The 22436-nt window shown below is 41.0% G+C and overlaps 2 protein-coding genes across 4 annotated transcripts in view; both read left to right on the plus strand.

Moving 5' to 3' along the window:
- The window catches only part of ikzf4 (IKAROS family zinc finger 4), a 115060-nt gene extending 95950 nt beyond the window's left edge, over window positions 1-19110 (plus strand). For all 3 annotated transcript variants that reach the window (XM_078431236.1, XM_078431234.1, XM_078431235.1), the window contains 3 exons: window positions 3752-3901; window positions 15066-15197; window positions 17609-19110. In XM_078431236.1, the coding sequence (XP_078287362.1) occupies window positions 3752-3901; window positions 15066-15197; window positions 17609-18333 (1007 nt within the window). In that variant the 3' untranslated portion in view covers window positions 18334-19110. The remainder of the gene's footprint in view (window positions 1-3751; window positions 3902-15065; window positions 15198-17608) is intronic.
- Window positions 3854-22436, plus strand: part of rps26 (ribosomal protein S26) — a 43199-nt gene continuing 24616 nt past the window's right edge. Inside the window, exon 1 of the mRNA XM_078431237.1 lies at window positions 3854-3901. Within this exon, the coding sequence (XP_078287363.1) occupies window positions 3869-3901 (33 nt within the window). The 5' untranslated portion in view covers window positions 3854-3868. The remainder of the gene's footprint in view (window positions 3902-22436) is intronic.

Consider the following 22436-nt stretch of genomic DNA (forward strand, 5'->3'; position numbering starts at 1 on the left):
TCATCCACGCCTTCATCACCTCCCGTCTGGACTACTGCAACAGCCTCCTCTATGGTTCACCCTCAAAAATCATCAACAAACTCCAACACATCCAGAATTCCGCTGCCCGTCTACTCACCCACTCCCCGATCCGTGACCATATCACCCCCGTCCTTTACAAGCTCCACTGGCTCCCCATCCCCCAGAGAATCCAGTACAAAATCCTCCTCATGACCTACAAAGCCCTCCATAACCTGGCCCCATCCTACCTGACTGACCTCCTCCACAGACACACTCCAACCCGTAACCTCCGCTCTGCTGCTGCAAACCTCCTGTCTTCCCCCCATCCGGACCAAACTCAGATCCTGGGGGGACAGGGCTTTCTCCATCGCTGCTCCCACACTCTGGAACTCACTACCCCAAACCGTCAGAGACTCCTCCTCACTCACCACATTCAAAACATCACTGAAGTCTCACCTGTTCAGCACTGTCGTCAATCACTGACCGTTACCTCACCTTCTTTTTCCTTTTCTCTTCGTTTACTTATTTATCTATTTATTTTATTTTCTGTTTTAGTAAACCTTGTAAAGCGTCTTTGAGTGTTTAGAAAAGCGCTATATAAATGTAATGCATTATTATTATTATTATTATTTATTCCACAAATTGCACAAGGGTGGCACAGCGGCAGAGTTGCTGCCTTACAGCGCTTGTAGTGCCAGTGACCCAGGTTCGATCCTGACTATGGGTGCTGTCTGTACGGAGTTTATATGTTCTCCCCGTGACCGCGTGGGTTTTCTCCGAGATCTTCGGTTTCCTCCCATACTCAAGACGTACAGGTTTGCAGGTTGATTGGCTTGATGCATATGTACAATTGTCCCGAGTACTTGTAAGATAGTGCGGGGGTCGGTGCAGACTCACTGGGCCGAAGGGCCTGTTTCCGCACTGCATCTCTAAACTAAAACTAAACTAAGTAGAACTTATGTTTTGTTTCTCCTGTTCAAATTAGCATAATTGATGGGGAGTACAAATTCAAACTGAAACCTATCAAGGAAAATGAAGTATAAACTTTAATTGAGAACAGAATGTTTAGGTTGTGAACATGATTTTCAAAACAGACAAGATGGTGTGTAGTTGTGAATTACCTAAAGAATTTCAGATATGATTAAGCTTTGTCTTTTCTTTAAATGCATAAAATTAATAAAAGCATTTCCCTAAAATGGTGACACTTGCTACATTAGTAATACTTAATGAATGGGAACCTTTGAATAGGTTCTGTTAAATCATACATGCACAAGATGACAAAATTAGAGATAAAGTGTCAGAACGATGAACAGCTATGGACATTAATGTACCTTCAAAGTAATCCCACCCTCAAAGTATTCAAAAGAAAAAGTTGGTTGAGGTTAAACCTTAAGGATGAATGTCTATGTGGTTGTTTCAATCTGGATCTAATTCTTTGGAACGGACCTGAAATATTTTCAGAATATCTAAACATCAGGAACTGATACTGCTCAACAGAAATATCAATCTCTACACATGGTACATGGCACGCTCTGCACGGGTGTCAGGGGTTATGGGGAGAAGGCAGGAGAATGGGGCTCGGAGGGAAAGATAGATCAGCCATGAATAAATGTCGGAGTAGACTTGATGGGCCAAATGGCCTAATTCTACTACTATCACTTATGATCTTCTATAAGTTTGAAATCTAGCCTCGAGAATTTGGGCTGCACCAGAGCAGATGAGCTCAGATGTGCTCGACAATGACATTTGTTTGAAAAATGAATTTTTGCAGCGTTATTACACTGTTTCTCTCTAATATCGTTGTATTTTATTCTGCAGCTTGCCTTAAATACGTAACTGAGCACTCCCTGATTCTCTATTGACAAATAACTACTATGGAAGACACAAAAATTTGATTGAATCTGAACAGCAAAAAACATTTCCAGTCATTGTATTAATTCACATTAGTGTCCTTCTCTCCCCCTCTCCCCCTCTCCCCTGCCCCCTTGATGGGTTTTAACTGCAAAGCTGCATGACTGATTTTAACCAGTCACCCTGCTCACCCTCCCTAACATTGGGAATGTTTGAAAAATTCACTCCTAAATAAAAATGCTTAGAAGTCCACATAACCACATCCACAAACTTTGTGCTCTGCATTTCCTAGCACTCAGTAGTTGAAATACTAGATGCAAAATACAGTTCCAGGATTATTTTAATGTTACAGTGAGTGCATTGAATTACATTGGATGGTTGCCTTCAATTGTGTTCTTTTGGAGATGTATCAAATTTTAGCATACAGGTAGTTATAATGCTGTAATGTGTTAGCCACGTTCCTAGGAATCCTCGTGTTTATAGAAAATCGCATGATTAAAAACAAGTGTCAATTGGGGTAAAGGGGGGTTGAATGCTAGAGAGTTTCAGACTCTCAATAACCAATTTATTTTGCTTTGCAGAATTTTCAGAAATAAAGGTCTTTTTAATAGCTTTAAGTTTGTTTTTGTTACTGCAAGCTAAAAATACTAAAGTATTTATGATACATTGTTTAATAGAGTAAAGTTGCACAAGTGTCAGTAGATGCAATTGCTTGTCAATTTCATTAACTGCCTGTGGTGCAACTGACTGTGTTCTCAAGAGAATAGGATGTCACTTCCCAAATTCATCTTTCGTCTTTCTCACAGTCCCAAGGTAAAATTTCAGAGCTTGGCTTTCTCCCCTTACCAAAAGCTCTGTCGAGGTCCTAATGACACTCCCAGATTACACCAAGGACATTCCTTCCTTAAACTCTTGTTTAAAAAAAAAATCTCCAATATTCTACCCTGGTATCATATATTCTACCTCCTTTGTGCTGATCATCAGTCCTTTGACATGGTGAATCATCATTTGCCTCCCAATTCTATTTCCTTTAACTTTTTCCTATTTTATTCTGTGGCTGTCTATTCTCATTTATTTCTCATTCTCAATGGGTCAAACATAGAAACATAGAAAATAGGTGCAGGAGTAGGCCATTCGGCCCTTCGAGCCTGCACCGCCATTCAATATGATCATGGCTGATCATCCAACTCAGTATCCCGTACCTGCCTTCTCTCCATACCCCCTGATCCCTTTAGCCACAAGGGCCACATCTAACTCCCTCTTAAATATAGCCAATGAACTGGCCTCAACTACCTTCTGTGGCAGAGAATTCCACAGATTCACCACTCTCTGTGTGAAAAAAAACTTTCTCATCTCGGTCCTAAAAGACTTCCGCCTTATCCTTAAACTGTGACCCCTTGTTCTGGACTTCCCCAAAATCGGGAACAATCTTCCTGCATCTAGCCTGTCCAACCCCTTAAGAATTTTGTACGTTTCTATAAGATCCCCCCTCAATCTTCTAAATTCCAGCGAGTACAAGCCGAGTCTATCCAGTCTTTCTTCATATGAAAGTCCTGCCATCCCAGGAATCAAACAGTCTAATTCTACTCCTACGACTTATAAACTTATGAATTTTATTGTCACCCCTCTTGATCAGAGACTTGCATATTTTGGATCGATTAATAAATGTTCCTGTTGATTAGAGCTCACGTTAATCTACAGAGATGCTGCTTTTATTATTGAAGTTATGAACATGCAAATTATATGGGGAAAGTAAGTGCATGGTAATGAAGGCTTACAGCCTGGAATGTCCAGCATTTTCTGTTTTAATATCATACGTAATGTCCAATTCAAGGTAGCATCTTAATGAAATCTGACCTTGCGTGATGAATGCTCATCTGGTCATTTTCTCTCTCTCTAGTCTCTTCTCCTACTGTCGGCAAACCTTACAAATGTAACTACTGTGGGCGGAGTTACAAGCAGCAGAGTTCACTGGAAGAACACAAGGACCGTTGCCACAACTACCTGCAGAGTCTGAATGCTGAGCCCCCACAGCCATCTTCTCAGCAAGGTCTGTAACCAGCAATATTAGTGTCACAAAGGACTGTACATAATAATCTCGGTAATAGAGGGATAGTGAGCCGTTTACTAATCATTGCTGAACCAACAGCATAATTATGCTTTTAGCTCAGATTTCGTGTCAACAAGAGCTACTTCTTTAGATACATTGCAGTGTATCAATGTTTGAAAATGTACATTTTATCATTCAGGATTAATTCGCAAATCACAGGAGCTCGTTCAATCTCATTTTGGTTTGATACAATGGCGTTGCAAATGTGTCTGTGTTTAATGGCATTATTAAGAACACCTTGGGTGACAAACGATAACCCCTTACTGTATAAACTGTATAAAAACCCAATGTCTCCCTGATAGTCCAGTGACCAAACCATATCCAATCATTGTGCTACATGAAGGGTAGAGTACATCACCAAAGGAGTGAATTGTTGTGGTTGGTGTCTGATAAATAGGCAGGTCGCTGGGCACACAATTTTAGATTCAATAGCTCCAATGTGTTAATACAAGGATGTTACAATATATATCGACAGACTATCCCAATATAATTTAATTTGAGTTTACACTGAAAAGACAGGGTAAATATATAAATCTGCATCAAATAGGGAACCTAAATGCCTTGCATAGGCCCAGGAGCTGCGCTTGATCCTCAAGTATATTTCATTACATATAGTAATGCATGTTTAGTGCACAAGTCGCTATTTTTATTAACTTTTTTGTTATCAGTTTTGGTGAAAATAGGAACACGTCTGACTTTCAAAACACTTGTTATTCTACTCTGCTCAGGCTTCAGATTCTAATGAAATCCGTAAAGAAGTGCTCCCCTTGGGGAACCTGTTGAGCAACTAACTCACTTACTGACCTGAGCCTTAGAGAGCCATTCTGTCACAGCCCTGAATGACTTTAAGAATTACAGTGGCATTAAGGCAGCATAATCTATCCCACCATTGATTTTAATGGGACTCTAATGAGTTCTACAACTTTGAGCTCACATACCCACCTAGCTCATAACTGATCGCCGTCAGTATCAGCCATCAGCTTAAAGGGCAGTTATCCAGTATAGCTGTCTCCATTTGCATTCTGCACCAGTTTTATTTCATGGGTTATTCATTTAAATTATTGGCATACCCACTTCTGATCAAGGCACTATCCACAACAAAGTGTCTCTGAAATTCGTTGACTTTCAGTATGTTTTTTTAGCATATTGGATTTTCACACCTATTACCTGTGGCCAATTGGTCAAACGACCTTTGCGCTACTTTCTGGATCCTGCTAAGCAATCGGTTCCTCAAAAATCCTGTTCGCTTGCATTAAGTGACAGAACCCTTCTGGTTTTGAGGTTAATCCCCGTGAATGCATGTTGTTACATTGATCCTGCAATCAATCATCTCTTGGGTATTGCTCAATTACCCATAGCTGTGTGCAAAATCCTTTCGTTTTTCTTACCCTCTTAGATTCTTTATGGAGCACCTAGCAACTGCCTCTCTGTAACTCAGCCTGTAGTATATTCTTATTTGATCAACTGGTTAATTCAGACAGCCCAGAAAGTAATTGATATCTTTCAGTTGCTGATAATTTATTGATTAACGCCAGCAGGATTCTTGTGAAGACTCATCTGCTTCATTCACATCCTTCAAAGGAGGAAATGGTGTCTATATGTCTCAAACTGTTTAATTGACTCAATTCTCCTGGAGATGGCAAATAAATATTGGGTTATTAGGGTCATCCATTTTCTTAAAACAAAGGAAGTGGGTTTACAGGAATATTCCTTGCTTAAGTCTGTCAAAATATTTGAGACACAGTCCATTGTATTTCTCAAGACAAAAAATTATAAGCTCATGGACTGCCATTGAAACATTTTTTCAAACTGATTGTTTTAAAACTGCTTTGTTGTAAACCATGTTACTTGGGCTTTTCTCCATCAGTTTTTCTTGGCATATTGCGCCCTTGCACATTTACCATACATGACATCGTGAAATTTGGGCAGCCTTCAGGCTTTTCTCGTCTGTTTTGGCAGTACAGCGTATAGCTTTGCAGTGAGGGCCTTTCTTTGCAAGTGCTGTGCTAATGTGTATCCTCCATTGTGTGAGGGCTGCTTGAATGTCGAAGAAGTTGTGACCTGGTAAAATCATCCTCATTCTTTGTACATTGCCATCCCATCTGATCCATTATATTTTGTTAGATGGTTGGGGATATGTTAATGGAACAATTTTTAAGTTTCTGTAGGTCAAAAAAAGCTGAAATTTTTGCCGAGGTCCTGGACCTTTTAAACAGTGCAGGAGCAGGATGTCACAAGAGCCATGTTCTCAATGATGCCCTAATCAAAGAGAATGTGATTTCGAGGACTAATCCAGAATGGGCAAGCCCCTATGGCTTGTGAGAGTTGCTATCATGTGAAGAATCAAGGAGACTGTACAAGTTAGGCAATTTTTCTTTGCCTGTGACTCCCATGTGAGGCTTCCCTGATTTCAGCAATGTTGAAGGAGTCTCTGTCAGGAGGTGACACGGGAAGAGAAAAATTACTGTTGCCTTAACAATTTCCACATTGGAGACTTGTGAGCACATTCAGTTGCCCATTCACCACCTTAACCAGGGAATAGGATATGGCTACTGTGAGGAAGAGTAGAGAGAACAAATGACCATTTGACACCGTATAAGTAATTGATTTGATGAATTGTAAAAAGTTGTTCTGTTTGGTCAAAACACACGTAAACTAATAAATTATTGTTTATCTGGAGGAGTGGTAGCATAGTAATAATGAATTTAGCAAATAAGAGGGAGGCTATACATTCAAATTCAAGTGTGACATTTTAGTGAATATCCAATAAATTGCGATTACACCAAAAATGTAATTGCCATTTGCAGTAAACCTGTGCGATGGATGTAATATCTCAGCATTAACAAACATAATTGTAAACTCATTTAATTCTGTTACTAATATTTTTAATATTTGCAGTGGTGTTTAGGAATCTGCTAAACAGAATATTAGTGAGTAGTTGAGTTTTATTAAGATTCCTGTGGCTGTCACTATGATGGTTTTAACTGAAAGTTTTCTGCAGTTTTTAACCACTGACCATGGAAGATATCAGAATATTGATAATTTACAGTTTTATCTGCAGAAATTAAGTTTTGAAATTGTTGTATATTCATAAATTGGTTTCTCTGTACTCCTTGGAAATTGAGTAGTTCACAGTTGTGTTACTGATTCTCTGGAATCGAGTTATCATTTGTTTACTGTCTGCCCACTTTTAAAATCATAGCCCTTTGAAAAGGACTTTTCTTCATACAGGTGTTTAAGTGATTAGGCACATATTCTCACTGACTAGCACATTTTGCAGTGGAACATCAACAACACTTCTCACCCCTGCACTACATTGTTTTAAACATTTGTTTTATGGACATTCATAGCCACAAATAAAACTTTGGAAATATCTGTGTGTGGCTCCAGCTGATGCTGTAATATAATGCAAGTTATGCATCTGATGGCATCGTTTAAATCTTGAAGCTGCTTGCTGCAAAATGCTGTCCAGAGCAGTTGATTTCTGAAAAACCCATGTTTAGAGACAGGAAATACCAGTCATGGTTCCTGCTTTTGATTGCTGTTCTGTGCTCAATCGTGAAACTTATGGCAAAGACAATCATGAACGCAACTCACATTCAGTCTAGGGTTATCCCTGAAGAACTGGCTGCACAGTGGCGCAGCGGTAGAGCTGCTGCCTCACCACGCCAGAAACCAGAGTTCAATTCTGACTACAGGTGCTAACTTGTACGTTCTCTCTGTGGTCGTGTGAATTTTCTCTGGGTGCTCCAATTTCCTCCCACATTCCAAAGATGTGCAGGTTTGTTGGTTAATTGGCTTCTGTATATTGAGACTAGTGTATGGGTGATCGCTGGGCGGCATGGACTCGATGGACCGAAGGGCCTGTTTCCACGCTGTATCTCTGAACTGAACTAAACAGACCCAATTGGCTGAGGTCGCTGAGGGCTGCCCTTGTTATCATACAAATGAATTACAGTGCCCTCCGTAATGTTTGGGACAAAGACCCATCATTTATTTATTTGCCTCTGTACTCCACAATTTGAGATTTGTAATAGAAAAAATCACACGTGGTTAAAGTGCACATTTTTTAGCTTTGCTTCAGCAGTATGTTTGGGATCATTGTCTTGCTGTAGACTGAACTGCCGGCCAATGAGTTTTGAGGCATTTGTTTGAACTTGAGCAGATAGGATGTGTCTATACACTTCAGAATTCATTATGCTACTACCATCAGCAGTTGTATCATCAATGAAGATAAGTGAGCCAGTACCTTCAGCAGCCAGACATGCCCAGGCCATAACAACCCCACCACCGTGTTTCACAGATGAGGTGGTACACTTTGGATATTGGGCAGTTCCTTCTCTCCTCCATACTTTGCTCTTGCCATCACTCTGGTATAAGTTAATTTTCATCTCATCTGTCCACAAGACCTTTTTCCAGAACAGTGGTTGCTCTTTTATGTATTTCTTGGCAAACTGTAACCTGGCCATCCTATTTTTGCAGCTAACCAGTGGTTTGCATCTTGCAGTGTAGCCTCTGTAGTTTTGTTCATGAAGTCTTTTGTGGACAGTGGTCATTGACAAATCCACACCTGACTCCTGAAGAGTGTTTCTGATCTGCCGTCCAGATGTTTGGGGATTTGTCTTTATTATAGAGAGAATTCTTCTGTCATCAGCTGTGGAGGTCTTCCTTGGCCTGCCAGTCCCTTTGCGATTAGTAAGCTCACCAGTGCTCTCTTTCTTCTTAATGATGTTCCAAACAGTTGATTTTGAGAAGCCAAAGTTTGGCTGACGTCTCTAATAGTTTTATTCTTGTTTCTCAGTCTCATAATGGCTTCTTTGACTTTCATTGGCACAACTTTGGTCCTCATGTTGATAAACAGCAATGAAAGTTTCCAAAGGTGATCGAAAGACTGGAGGAAAGACTAGGTGCTGCGAGCTCTCTTATACCTGCATTAAGGAGGCATTTAAACACATCTGAGCAATTACAAACACCTGTGAAGCCATATGTCCCAACTGATAAGGGGACTCGAGGTAAATGAGCCATTAGGAGGCAGTGACCACAATATGATAAGTTTTACTCTACAAATGGAGAGGGAGAAGGGAAAATCGGAGGTGTCAGTATTACAGTATAGCAAAGGGGATTACAGAGGCATGAGGCAGGAGTTGGCCAAAATTGACTGGAAGGAGGCCCTAGCAGGGAAGACTGTGGAACAGCAATGGCAGGTATTCCTGGGAATAATGCAGAAGTTGCAGGATCAATTTATCCCAAAGAGGAGGAAAGATTCTAAGGGGAGTAAGAGGCACCCGTGGCTGACAAGGGAAGTCAAGGACAACATAAAAATAAAAGGGAAGAAGTATAACATAGCAAAGAAGAGTGGGAAGCCAGAGGATTGGGACTCTTTTAAAGAGCAACAGGAGATAACTAAAAAGGCAATACGGGGAGAAAAGATGAGGTACGAGAGTAAACTAGCCAATAATATAAAGGAGGATAGTAAAAGCTTTTTTAGGTATGTGAAGAGGAAAAAAATAGTCAAGGCAAATGTGGGTCCCTTGAAGACAGAAGCAGGGGAATTTATTATGGGGAACAAGGAAATGGCAGAAGAGTTGAACCAGTACTTTGGATCTGTCTTCACTGAGGAGGATACAAACAAACTCCCAGATGTTCTAGTGGCCAGAGATCCTAGGGTGACAGGAACTGGAGGAAATCCACATTAGGCAGGAAAAAGTTTTGGGTAGACTAATGGGACTCAAGGCTGATAAATCCCCAGGGCCTGATGGTCTGCATCCCAGGGTGCTTAAGGAGGTGGCTCTCGAAATTGTGGACGCAATAGTAATTATTTTCCAATGTTCTATAGATTCCGGGTCAGTTCCTGTGGATTGGAGGGTAGTTAATGTTATCCCACTTTTCAAGAAAGGAGGGAGAGAGAAAACGGGAAATTATAGACCAGTTAGTCTGACATCAGTGGTGGGGAAGATGCTGGAGTCAATTATAAAAGACGAAATTGCGGAGCATGTGGATCGCAGTAACAGGATCGTTCCGAGTCAGCATGGATTTACGAAGGGGAAATTGTGCTCGACTAATCTACTGGAATTTTTTGAGGATGTAACTAGGAAAATTGACAGGGGAGAGCAGATGGATGTGGTGTACCTCGACTTTCAGAAAGCCTTCGACAAGGTCCCACATAGGAGATTGGTGGGCAAAATTAGAGCACATGGTATTGGAAGTAGGGTACTGACATGGATAGAAAGTTGGTTGACAGACAGAAAGCAAAGAGTGGGGATAAATGGGACCCTTTCAGAATGGCAGGCAGTGACTAGTGGGGTACCGCAAGGCTCGGTGTTGGGACCGCAACTATTTACAATATACATCAATGACTTGGATGAAGGGATTAAAAGTACCATTAGCAAATTTGCCGATGATACAAAGCTAGGTGGCAGTGTGAACTGTGAGGAAGATGCTATGAGGTTGCAGGGTGACTTGGACAGGTTGTGTGAGTGGGCGGATGCATGGCAGATGCAGTTTAATGTGGATAAGTGTGAGGTTATCCACTTTGGTGGTAAGAATAGGAAGGCAGATTATTATTTGAATGGTGTCAAGTTAGGAAAAGGGGATGTACAATGTGATCTGGGTGTCTTAGTGCATCAGCCACTGAAAGGAAGCATGCAGGTACAGCAGGCAGTGAAGAAAGCCAATGGAATGTTGCCATTCATAACAAGAGGATTTGAGTATAGGAGCAAAGAGGTCATTCTGCAGTTGTACAGGGCCCTAGTGAGACCGCACCTGGAGTACTGTGTGCAGTTTTGGTCTCCAAATTTGAGGAAGGATATTCTTGCTATTGAGGGCGTGCAGCGTAGGTTTACTAGGTTAATTCCCGGAATGGCGGGACTTTCATATGTTGAAAGACTGGAGCGACTAGGTTTGTATACACTGGAATTTAGAAGGATGAGAGGGGATCTTATCGAAACGTATAAGATTATTAAGGGGTTGGACATGTTAGAGGCAGGAAACATGTTCCCAATGTTGGGGGAGTCCAGAACCAGGGGCCACAGTTTAAGAATAAGGGGTAGGCCATTTAGAACAGAGATGAGGAAAAACTTTTTTAGTCAGAGAGTTGTGAATCCGTGGAATTCTCTGCCTCAGAGGGCAGTGGAGGCCAATTCTCTGAATACATTCAAGAGAGAGCTAGATAGAGCTCTTAAGGATAGCGGAGTCAGTGGGTATGGGGAGAAAGCAGGAACGGGGTACTGATTGAGAATGATCAGCCATGATCACATCGAATGGCGGTGCTGGCTCGAAGGGCCGAATGGCCTACTCCTGCACCTATTGTCTATTGTCTATTATGGTGCCCTGAAATGGGGGGGACTATGTATAAATACAACTGTAATTTCTACATGGTGAAATCAATCAAAATGTATAAAAATACCCTTTAATAAAATCTGACAATGTGCACTTTAACCACGTGTGATTTATTTTCCTTCTCTATTACAAATCTCAAATTGTGGAGTACAGAGGCAAATAAATAAATGATGGGTCTTTGTCCCAAACATTATGGAGGGCACTGTAGTTACTTTGAGATACCAGGTTCTCCAGAACCTGCAAAGGATACCTGGTGTGTGCAGGCACGAGTCTGTAACATCAGCAGGATTGGTTAGAGGGGAAATCAAAACAAAATTAACCCACCAATTATATCCAATAGCACATCTGAACATTGGAACTGCAAAGAAAGTATCAACATTGAGTTGGTCCATCGTTTGTCTTGAAGATATGTTTTATGTTATAACCATGTTGAACCCTTTGGATCACATTTTCCATTACTTTTATTGAATACGTTACTTGTTTTCTTCACGTATTGAGCAATATTAAGTTAACAGGAGAACACTGATGGTCAAGTCAAGTCAATTTTATTTGTATAGCACATTTAAAAACAACCCACGTTGACCAAAGTGCTGTACATTTGAATTAGGTTCCAATAGAAAAAAAAATGAAAACATACAGTAGCACGCAAACAGTTCACAGCGCCTCCTCAATGAGCCTCAAACGCTAGGGAGTAGAAATATGTTTTGAGCCTGGACTTAAAGGAGTCGATGGAGGGGGCAGTTCTGATCGGGAGAGGGATGCTGTTCCACAGTCTAGGAGCTGCAACCGCAAAAGCGCGGTCACCCCTGAGTTTAAGCCTAGACCGTGGGATAGTGAATAGCCCCAAGTCGGCCGATCTGAGGGACCTGGAGTTAGAGAGGGGGGTTAGAAGATTTTTGATGTAGGGGGGGGAGTGTCCATTTAGGGCTTTATACGTGAATAGGAGGAGCTTGAAGTTGATTCTGTACCGTACAGGGAGCCAGTGGAGAGAGGCCAGAATCGGGGTGATGTGGTCCCTTTTACGGGTACCCGTCAGGAGTCTCGCTGCGGCGTTTTGGACCAGTTGCAGGCGGGACAGGGAAGATTGGCTGATCCCAGTGTATAGGGAGTTGCAGTAGTCTAGGCGGGAGGAAATGAAAGCGTGAATGATTTTTTCTGTGTCGTCGAATTTGAGGAAAGGTTTGATTTTAGCTATGGTTCGAAGTTGGAAGAAGCTGGCTTTTACCACAGCGTTGACTTGCTTATCAAATTTTAATGCAGAGTCAAATATCATGCCGAGGTTTTTGACATGCGGTTTGACTAGGCAGGATAGGCTTCCAAGACTGCCTGTTATCAATTTGATGGAGTCGGGGGGGCCGAATAGGATGACCTCAGACTTGCTCTCATTTAATTGGAGGAAGTTCTGTGCCATCCAACATTTTATGTCCTCAAGGCAGTGTGAGAGGCTGTTTAAATTTGACTGGTTGTTGGGTTTCAGGGGGAGGTAAAGCTGAGTGTCATCGGCATAGCAGTGGAAAGAAATGCCGTGCCTTTGAATGATTTGGCCAAGGGGGAGCATGTATAGAGAAAAGAGAATGGGGCCTAGGATTGAGCCTTGTGGAACTCCGCAGGAGAGGCTAGCTGGAGCAGAGGAATAACTGCCTATGTTGATGGCGAAACTCCTATCTTTGAGGTACGAAGCGAACCAGCTCAGGGCAGTGCCATCAATGCCAACCGCGTACCGGAGACGGTCAATAAGGATGGTGTGGTCCACTGTATCGAATGCTGCGCTGAGGTCGAGAAGGAGCAGGATTGCACAGTCGCCGGTGTCGATGGCGAGAAGCAGGTCGTTGTGTACCTTCAACAAGGCAGACTCTGTGCTGTGGTGGGCTCTGAAACCTGACTGGAAACTTTCCAGGATGGTGTTTTGGTGCAGGTAGGGCACTAATTGGTTAAGGATTGCCTTTTCAAGGACTTTTGACAGGAATGGCAGTTTGGAAATGGGTCTGTAGGTGAGAATGAAAAGATTTAAAGGGGATCTGAGGGGCAGTTATTTTACACAGAGCAGCAGGTGGTGGATATATTGAACGAGCTGCCAGAGGAACTAGTTGAGGCAGGTGCATTTAATAGACATTTGCACAGGTAAGTGGATAGGAAAGGTTTCGAGGGGTAAGGGCCAAACGCGGGTAGGTGGAGTAAGTGAAGACTGGCATCGTAGTGGGCATGGACGAGTTGGGGCGAAAGGCCTATTTCCATGTTGTGTAACTATGAATCAATGAAAAGAGAGAAATGTGTTATCCACCAAAAGACAAGGCCTTGGTTAACAATAAAAGTTTAAATCCAGTGTAGAATGACCCCCCCCCCCCCTCTCTTCCTGCCACTTTCCTTCCTATTTTCTCAATTAGTTTCTGCCATACCTCTATGAATGCTCGCCACCATCCAATGCTTTGGCAGTTGCTGATTCTTTGTGCGAGTTAAGGCAGGAGTTGTTATTAGGAGCTGGAACCCTCAATTCTCCTTTCTCTTCCCTTCCTCCCCTTCTCTCTTTAGCTGTGACGCCCCCTGCTGTTAGTCCAAACCGGAAATTAAGCCTTGGAGTTGATTCAGTCTAGTGTGGCCCAGACATTTAAGAGAGCCATCTGATAGAGTGTTAATGAAATAAACTGTGCCATAAATTTGAAATTATCATATCATATCATATCATATCATATCATATCATATATATACAGCCGGAAACAGGCCTTTTCGGCCCACCAAGTCCGTGCCGCCCAGCGATCCCCGTACATTAACACTATCCTACACCCACTAGGGACAATTTTTACATTTACCCAGCCAATTAACCTACATACCTGTTACAATGACCAATACAAATTTGCAGCTCTTGCCTGATTTGTATCTTTTTAAAGAAACTGGAAAGGCTTTGGAGAAGTTAGTCGTGAAACATTATATGGGATGTTTCAAATAAGGATTGTGCGTTCCAGTCTTTTAATGGTCTTCCTTTGTTTTCAAAACCTTTTTATCAATTTAATGTCCTTAATGGAGACTATAATATTTGTTTTTAAACAATTAGTGCAAACAAAATTAGTTCAGATTCCATAACTTTGATGTTGGAAAGTTGCAAATGAATATAGTTCTCATTGAGGTAAAATATATTTAAGCTGTGCAATGGAGCACTTTCCGTTTTCCACCCAGTATTGGCATCAAGCACACCCAAGCAATCTCTTTTTTTTTTCTTGGCAGTTTACGCATTAAAAAGTTACAAATGGGAATGTTTTGTGTTGTAGGTCCATAGCTACCTGAAGCTACATTGAAGTGGTTCAAACTCATTTTCACAAAGGACCTAGTTAAGACCTGGCGCTGCACAAATGAAATAAGTCAATAACTTGTAACTGCATTGAGAATGCATGCCATTTGGAGTGAATGTGCTGAGTGCCCTCACTATAGCTTCATGTTGCATATCTCGCATGCTGCACTGTTCTCTAAAGAAGGCTAAAATGAATTTTGCTTGTATGACACCCTTGGACCAAAATTAGAAGCTGGCAAAACTATGGAGTTGCCGACAGTTCATTGGCCGTCTTAATCATGGCGCAAATGCGCAAAATGCCTCTAAAATGTAATGGAGCTCTGTTGCCAAAGTCAAATTCCTTAACAGGAGCTTAAACGGTTATGCAATATAAAATGATCGCTAAAGCTGGGTCAAAGCAAGTTCCACTGTTTTTCCCAATGCTGGCTATACAATGTGCATCAGTTGATCACCAGATTTTAGGGTGCTTTCTCTTATCAGCAGGGGAGGAGTGCCGTGACATCGACGTGATGCCAGACCATATCCTTCAGCCCGCCCCTGACAGGCCTTCTTTTATAGATAGGCTTGCTAACAGCATTGCAAAAAGAAAAAGATCTACTCCACAGAAATTTGTTGGTAAGAACTCATTTATATATTTTTCAATTCCCCAGAAGGACAGTGGTTTGCACAACTATTTCCACATTTTTGAAGCTTAATGATGTTTGCCCAGTTGTAACATAAATGTTTTTCTGTACTTGAAACTTGATTTTGAGGGATTAAACTCGACAGAAGTGACCTGCACTAATTTGTACAAACTGAACAACGCCATTCTGGGCATTCTGCTTAATCCACTCATTTGAATGCACACAGTCTTAGTTTGAAGCTTCCCAAAAGCACAAATTTAAATTGTGTTAAATATGCAATGCAATTCTCAAAAATATTACAAAAGCTCAATAATATCTTGCATCCAAATGAAAAGGTTATATTAATCATCCACTGTTCAAATACTTTCTGCTTGGATTTAGAGTAGGACCTTTAGTGACTCTGTACATCAGGAGAATTCTATTTGTTTCTGAAGTTTTCTGTCACTGCCAGGTAGAAATGTGAAATCTTTCTGGCTGCTTTTAGATTGTATTAAAAGTTTTTGTTTTTTATTCCAGAGCTATTTCAAATTCCTGACTGTTATCTAATCTTGGTTTGGCTCATCCATATTTCCCTGATTACTAGACAGATTAATTCTCCTTTGTAAAATTATGGTTTCAATGTACTTTGCTTTTCCAGTTATCTTCATTGCATTGTAACACAAGTCCAACAAGAATTTAATCATAGGTTGACACAAAATGCTGGAGTAACTCAGCGGGACAGGCAGCATCTCTGGAGAGAAGGAATGGGTGACGTTTCGGGTCGAGACCCTTCTTCAGACAAGAATTTAGTCATTCTTGTTCCTGAATTTAGACATGATCAATTTAATGACAAGACCATTTGGTCTTGAAGGCCATTTATATTTCCAAATGAATATTGGGAACATTGTTGAAATCATTTTAACTGTTGCATTATTTTATTTAATTTGGAAATGGGTAGTTTCAGTTATTGAAAACCAAAGAACTACAGATGCTGTAAGTCACAATGAAGTGCTAAAATCATTCCGCAGTCAGGCAACATCTGTGGGGAGTGTAGTGGCAACTTCAGTCCTTACCATAAAGTCCTCTCCGCCTGCCACCATTTCACGAAGGCTGGAGTGATCGACCTTCATGCAAACCAACAACAGAGAGATCTTAAAGATGTTTCAGCTTAATTAGTTGTTTATTGAAGTAGTAATACAAACAGATTTGTATCTATCCAAGCTTTTCTCTCGTCATAGGTCTGAGGAACTATATCTTGCCAAGCCCCTCCGTGTCTGACCCCTCCTATCTCCTCCTATCCCCTCCTATCTCTGCATTCCCAAATATACTCCTAAATCTGGCTCCTCCCAGTTTATTATGCCCATAAATGTATTCATCTTGCAACAACCCCCAAGTGTCCAAAAATAATACAGCAAGATACAAAGTATTATGATATGCTAAAATAGTTAGTACAGACACAAATGGCTCTTACAGGGAGAGAAACAAGGTTAATGTTTTAGGTCACTGACCTTTTATTTCTGGCATCATACTGCCTGATCTGAGTATTATCAGTATTTCTGGCTTAAATTGTTGCCATCTGTGAAACCCAAATTCAGCCAATTTGACCCTCTGTCTGCTTCCAGCAGAGCTGCTCATTGGTCCCCGTCCTCTGTACCCTGCAATTCATTCTCATTTGCGTGCCTTTTAGTCCTATTGCCACTTATCTACACTAAGGGATAATTTACCGTGGCCAAATAACCCATCAGAGTATCTTTGGGATGAGAGGAAACCCGGTAATGGGAGCAATGTACAAACTCCATTAAAAAAAAAAGTTTGAGCCTGGACTTAAAGGAGTTGATGGAGGGGGCAGTTCTATGTTAAGAGCTCTATCTAGCTCTCTCTTGAATGCATTCAGAGAATTGGCCTCCACTGCCTTCCGAGGCAGAGAATTCCACAGATTCACAACTCTCTGACTGAAAAAGTTTTTCCTCATCTCAGTTCTAAATGGCCTACCCCTTATTCTTAAACTGTCCCCTTGTTCTGGACTCCCCCAACATTGGGAACATGTTTCCTGCCTCTAATGTGTCCAATCCCTTAATAATCTTATACGTTTCGATAAGATCTCCTCTCATCCTTCTAAATTCCAGTGTATACAAGCCTAGTCGCTCCAGTCTTTCAACATATGACAGTCCCGCCAATCCGGGAATTAACCTAGTGAACCTACGCTGCACGCCCTCAATAGCAAGAATTGCTGGCGCTGGAGCAGCAGCCCACCTGCTGTACCACTACGCTGCCTGAACTGTTAGCATTTTATTTAAAACTAAATGGATCCAACAGAATTTGTGGGTGGGAGGGTGAAATTGTAAATTAAGTTTACCCTTTGATTGCCTGACTGATTTATTTTTCTGTGCTTTCTGATTTTAAACCCTAATCCTTTCTTTTCAGGTGATAAACACATACGCCTCAACCTATCCGATGTTCACTTTGAGATGAACTCCAGTTTTGAGAAGGATGTAGAGATGATGGCTCCTCACCCCATGGACCAGAATTTGGGCAGTGCACTGTCCTATCTAGGAACAGAAGCAATGAGGCCTCCAAGGCTGCCCATAACCAGTTGTTTGCCAGAGATCACGCCTGTGATCAGTGCTGTGTACTCCCGCGTACATCCGATCCACAGCCGAGCTGAGGCACAGGGAAGTCGAGAGGCAGCAGAAGGTCATGAAGATGTGCCAGAAAATATGAATTCTCGAGCAAAAAATCAACTGGTTGAGCTTGGAGTATCTCCAAGCAATGGTTGTCATGATTCCACAGATACAGAAAGCAGCCATGAAGACAGGAATGCCCATGCTTTTCCTAGTAACTATGTCACAAGGCAAAGCCCGGCCTATTCCAAAGAGGACCCAAAGGCACAAGAGCCTCCATCATCTGCCAAAGCAGCTCAAAGCTCAGCCAAAGAGGTCCTTAGAGTCTTAAATGAAGATGGAGAACAAGTTAAGGCTTATAATTGTAACCACTGCCGGGTTCTCTTTCTTGACCATGTAATGTTTACCATCCACATGGGTTGCCATGGATTCAGAGACCCTTTTGAGTGCAACATCTGTGGCCACCACAGCCAAGATCGGTACGAATTCTCCTCGCACATTGTCCGAGGAGAGCATAAAGTGAGTTAGAGAGGGCCACATGGACTACACTTTTCTACTCCCCTTGCACTGACTTCATCTAAAGAAGGAGGTGTTCTTACCAGGGTTGGACAAGATCATTGTTTTCAGGGATTAATCTACAGAATAAACGAGGGTTAAATTCGGCTCCATTAAAACCAAGTGTACTCCATCTGGATTTTTTTGTTGCATCTTTAACAAAAATATGCTTACTTAAATTCTATTTAGTTGAATTTCAGAGGAGGAAAAATACATATTTCTGGGGGCCCAATCTTACAGTTAATGAATTATGGTACATTTTTTTCCAAGCACTGATTTATCTGTAATGTATATAAGGCAGTATAGGTGGATTTAATGTAATAGGGATGAATTCAAAATGAGGCTTTAATTCTTATCAAAGCTCCCTAATTAATGGGCTTCAACTCTATTTTATCCTTCTAGATAATTAAGTGTTCAACTGTTCTTTAATCCTAAAGACCTTGTGTAACTTTAGATGAGAATCATCCAGTGGAAACTACTGACCCTTTTTAGTGTTGTATGAATTCTTAACCTAGATAAGTAGCAGTAATTTATCCAAACGACATGCATCAAAGAGAACTACCTATGTTTATGCCTTTGTGGAATTTGTCTTTGAAGTTTGATGTTTTATAAATGCCCATCTTTTTTAAACATTAATGAGGTTAGGAGTTGAACTATCTAAACATCTTGGCATTTTGACATTTTTTTATGATGAAATAGATAATGCCTGTAATTGTTTTCTTAAAACTAGTTGAAAAACTGTGGATTAATCCCAGACCATTGTGACTTCGCTATCAGTTGCACAATTAGGGTGTCCAGCCAGATTCTGTGAAAACATTCTGGGGGAGGAAGGGGTGGGCACAGGCTTAGTGGTAATTTATTGGCAAGAATAACAGAAGAAATTTAAAATAGCAGAAGATTTTAACTGCTTCAGTTTGAAGATGCCCGATAATGTAGTAGTGAATGTGCCTCCTTTGTCACTGTGGTTACAAATTCATATCCTGTCAATGGTTCACATGTACTTGCCTACTGAAAGTCTGGTTGAGTTTGGCAAATTCTGGCTTGAACCAATGCACCATCTAGTTCTGTGTCAAATGACCAGCCTGTATGCTGAGCCACTGACTACCCTGGCAATGTGTAGGGTAATTAAGCCATGGGGCGTGAAAATGGGATTTGAGGAACTATCGTGGTGAACAGACAATTTATGAAATTAGTGTCATAAGCAATCCAAACTACCTCGTTCTAGCTGTTGGATCTAATAACTACCATGACGCAAAATTGGCTGATGAGAGGCTTTGAATTGGTGGCTAATGGTGACTTTCTTATTCCCCTTCCCCTCACCAAGCTGTTTGAAGATGTCACAGTGTCACCAACCACTTAGAAAGTGTACACAAATTGAAATGCTCAGTCTTACTGGCGCGTGATGGTGTTGTTGATCAGTACTTTCTGTGCTTGAAAGCACCAGTGCCCTGTTTGCATCAAATGTTGACTTTTGGCCCGCCAGTACAATTTCTGTGTATACTTTCTGAAGTTCAAACCTTCTCCAAAGTCAGTATTCCAACCCATTAACTATCATACGCATGTTGAGTTTCTTTAGGTTTTTTTTGGCTGAAACACTGCAGTGCTTCTTACTCTGTGGGAAGAGGTAGCCATCTGTGTTCATGCTCACCAACACTGGAGCAGCATTTGTCCTAGAAGCTGTGATGAAGTCTGGGTGTTTATCTAGGAATATGCAGTTTTTAAAACTTTAATCATATAATAAATACTTTTACTTTGGACCAAATGAGGTTTACAGGCAGAGGGTTAATATATTTTAAGCAATTAATGTGTTATCTATTAAAAGGACTTTTCCAGATGTTGACTTTTAAATAGTGTCTGCATTCATATTTATAATTTTAAAATTCTGTCGCATAAGAACTTCACACTCCTGTGGTTGTAGGTTCAAGTCCCAGGTTCGGGCATGTTGGCCACGTTAATGGTGAATAGTAACTAATTCTCAGTCTACTCACTGGATATGACCTCTGATTGGAGTTGGATATTGTCAGCTGCTCCACTGTAGTGAGATGCAGGAAATAATTTTTGTTGCTGGGCTTTGCATTCTGCTTGTCTTTAGTAAAGGATATTGGATGAAGGGGCACAGCCATTATGGAATGCGAGTTTATTCAGGATGGTTTTATGGAGCTAATAGATTTTTGTAAAGTAGGAAACCCAGTAGCATCTTCAGTTTGCAAGACATCAGGGCAAAGTCTAGATTATACTTTTTGAGGGGGAGAGGGGCTTCATAGTTTGTAGATTTTTTTTGTCCAACCCTAAGTTTTTTAAGATTTTCAGTTATTTAATTTCTTTTGAACTGACACTTCTAGAATTATTTTCTGATTTTATTTAAATTATCTTTGCACATTAGTTTCTAATGCACAAATATGTTGCACACTGTTAGGGCAGCTTGTTAGCTTCCTGTTTCTTCTGCAGAGCCAAAGTCACAGTTCATTTTCTTCTCGTTCCGGTTATTTCAAACACGCCTCTTTTTTTAAGATTTAAGACTTTAATCTGTGCAAATCACATTTATTTAAAATCTACTTTCAGGAGCCCTGCTGCATTAGTAGAAATGTGTACCCCTGAGCTCTGATACAGTCTTGGGTTTCTGGTCTCGGAAGGAATGGGTCTGGCTGCAAACTAGCAAGGGAGAGCTTAAGTCCCTCTACTGCTGCCGCCCTCTAAGCTGTTGGGACAGAAACCAGGGAAATGAAATGTATTGTTCTGTATCAGTTCAGTTAGACGCAAAGGGAGCAAGCTTTAAATATGGTCATTGTTATCTGAATAAGATAGAAAAATCAGAAAAAGTTGCTGCTTGTGGAAATTCAGACAGCAGGTTACTTTGAACTGCAGGACATCCTAGCCAGTGCTGATGGATGATGGTTCAATGTAGGAGATGTTTGTACTTAAGACTGTAAGTTCATCTTTCCCACGCGCTTTTTATGCGCCTTTTTTTGTGCTTGCCCTTGTCGCTTAATGGTACTATTGTATTGCAAATTAAATGTTGCGCTAAACTTGCAATCCTACTGCAAAAGGCAAGAATGGTCAAGCATTTACAAAAGGGGAACTTCTACCCTCAGAATCAACATATTTGAATGTTTGGAATCTGGGCGCATTGTCAAGGCAATGTCACTCTGGCTAACTTGAGCATCCTTTCCAAAATGATTGTATATTGTGGCGTTGAGCAGATCTAAAGGTGGAAATCCTGCACCAAACCAGCAGTCCAGTAAGTGTCCGAATCAGTTGATGTACATTTGGGCTAGATTCCATTTAGCATTTTTCCCTAAGAAGCGACGGTCTTCACCCAATGTCAATTATCCAGCAAAATGGCTCCCTATAGCTGCCATCTATGATGTGAAAGAAACCCATTTTTCAAGTGTGACTATTTTAAATTTATCTCATTGTAATCTTGAAGCACTTTCAAAATGACCTTAACTTGAAACTAATATCCTTTGTGCCTTTAATTATAGAGCATTGTAATATGTTTTGTATTTGTAATCTTAGTGTATTTTTCAACCCTACGTGGGACTTTGGATCATAAATTATTGATCTAGTTGACCCCACCTAGTCACACTGATATGACTGTCTACACCAGAGATAAGCAGATGCAATTCTATTATTCTTTAATTAAAGGGACCTGGTTGAATATGTGTTTCTAACAAAAAAGATTTCTGATTGCATGACAGTGCCTTGCAGCACCATTTTTGTTTCTTTATTGAAAATATTCAGAGTTGCGCAAACCATTATGAACAAGGTGTTTCCCAAAACCATTGCTTCAACACTGTGATAAATCTTGGCTTCAGTGAAGATAATCTTCTTTTTTCAGCAAAAAAACATCTTCAGTGAAACTGACCTCATCTTTTTGACCTTGTAAGTAACTGCTGTGGCCTTTCAGCAGGCTTTTCCCCTGTTTTCTAAATCATCTTGTACTGTCTTGCACATCTGAATACACATCAAGGAATCTTGCAATTCAAATCCTGGGCAACACAGGTGCACAGCTGGTAGAGCTGCTGTCTCACAACGCCGGAGACCCGGGTTCAATCCTGACTGTATGGAATTTGCAC

Source organism: Rhinoraja longicauda, chromosome 42 (assembly GCF_053455715.1).
Source record: "Rhinoraja longicauda isolate Sanriku21f chromosome 42, sRhiLon1.1, whole genome shotgun sequence".
In the NCBI taxonomy this organism is placed as follows: domain Eukaryota; kingdom Metazoa; phylum Chordata; class Chondrichthyes; order Rajiformes; family Arhynchobatidae; genus Rhinoraja; species Rhinoraja longicauda.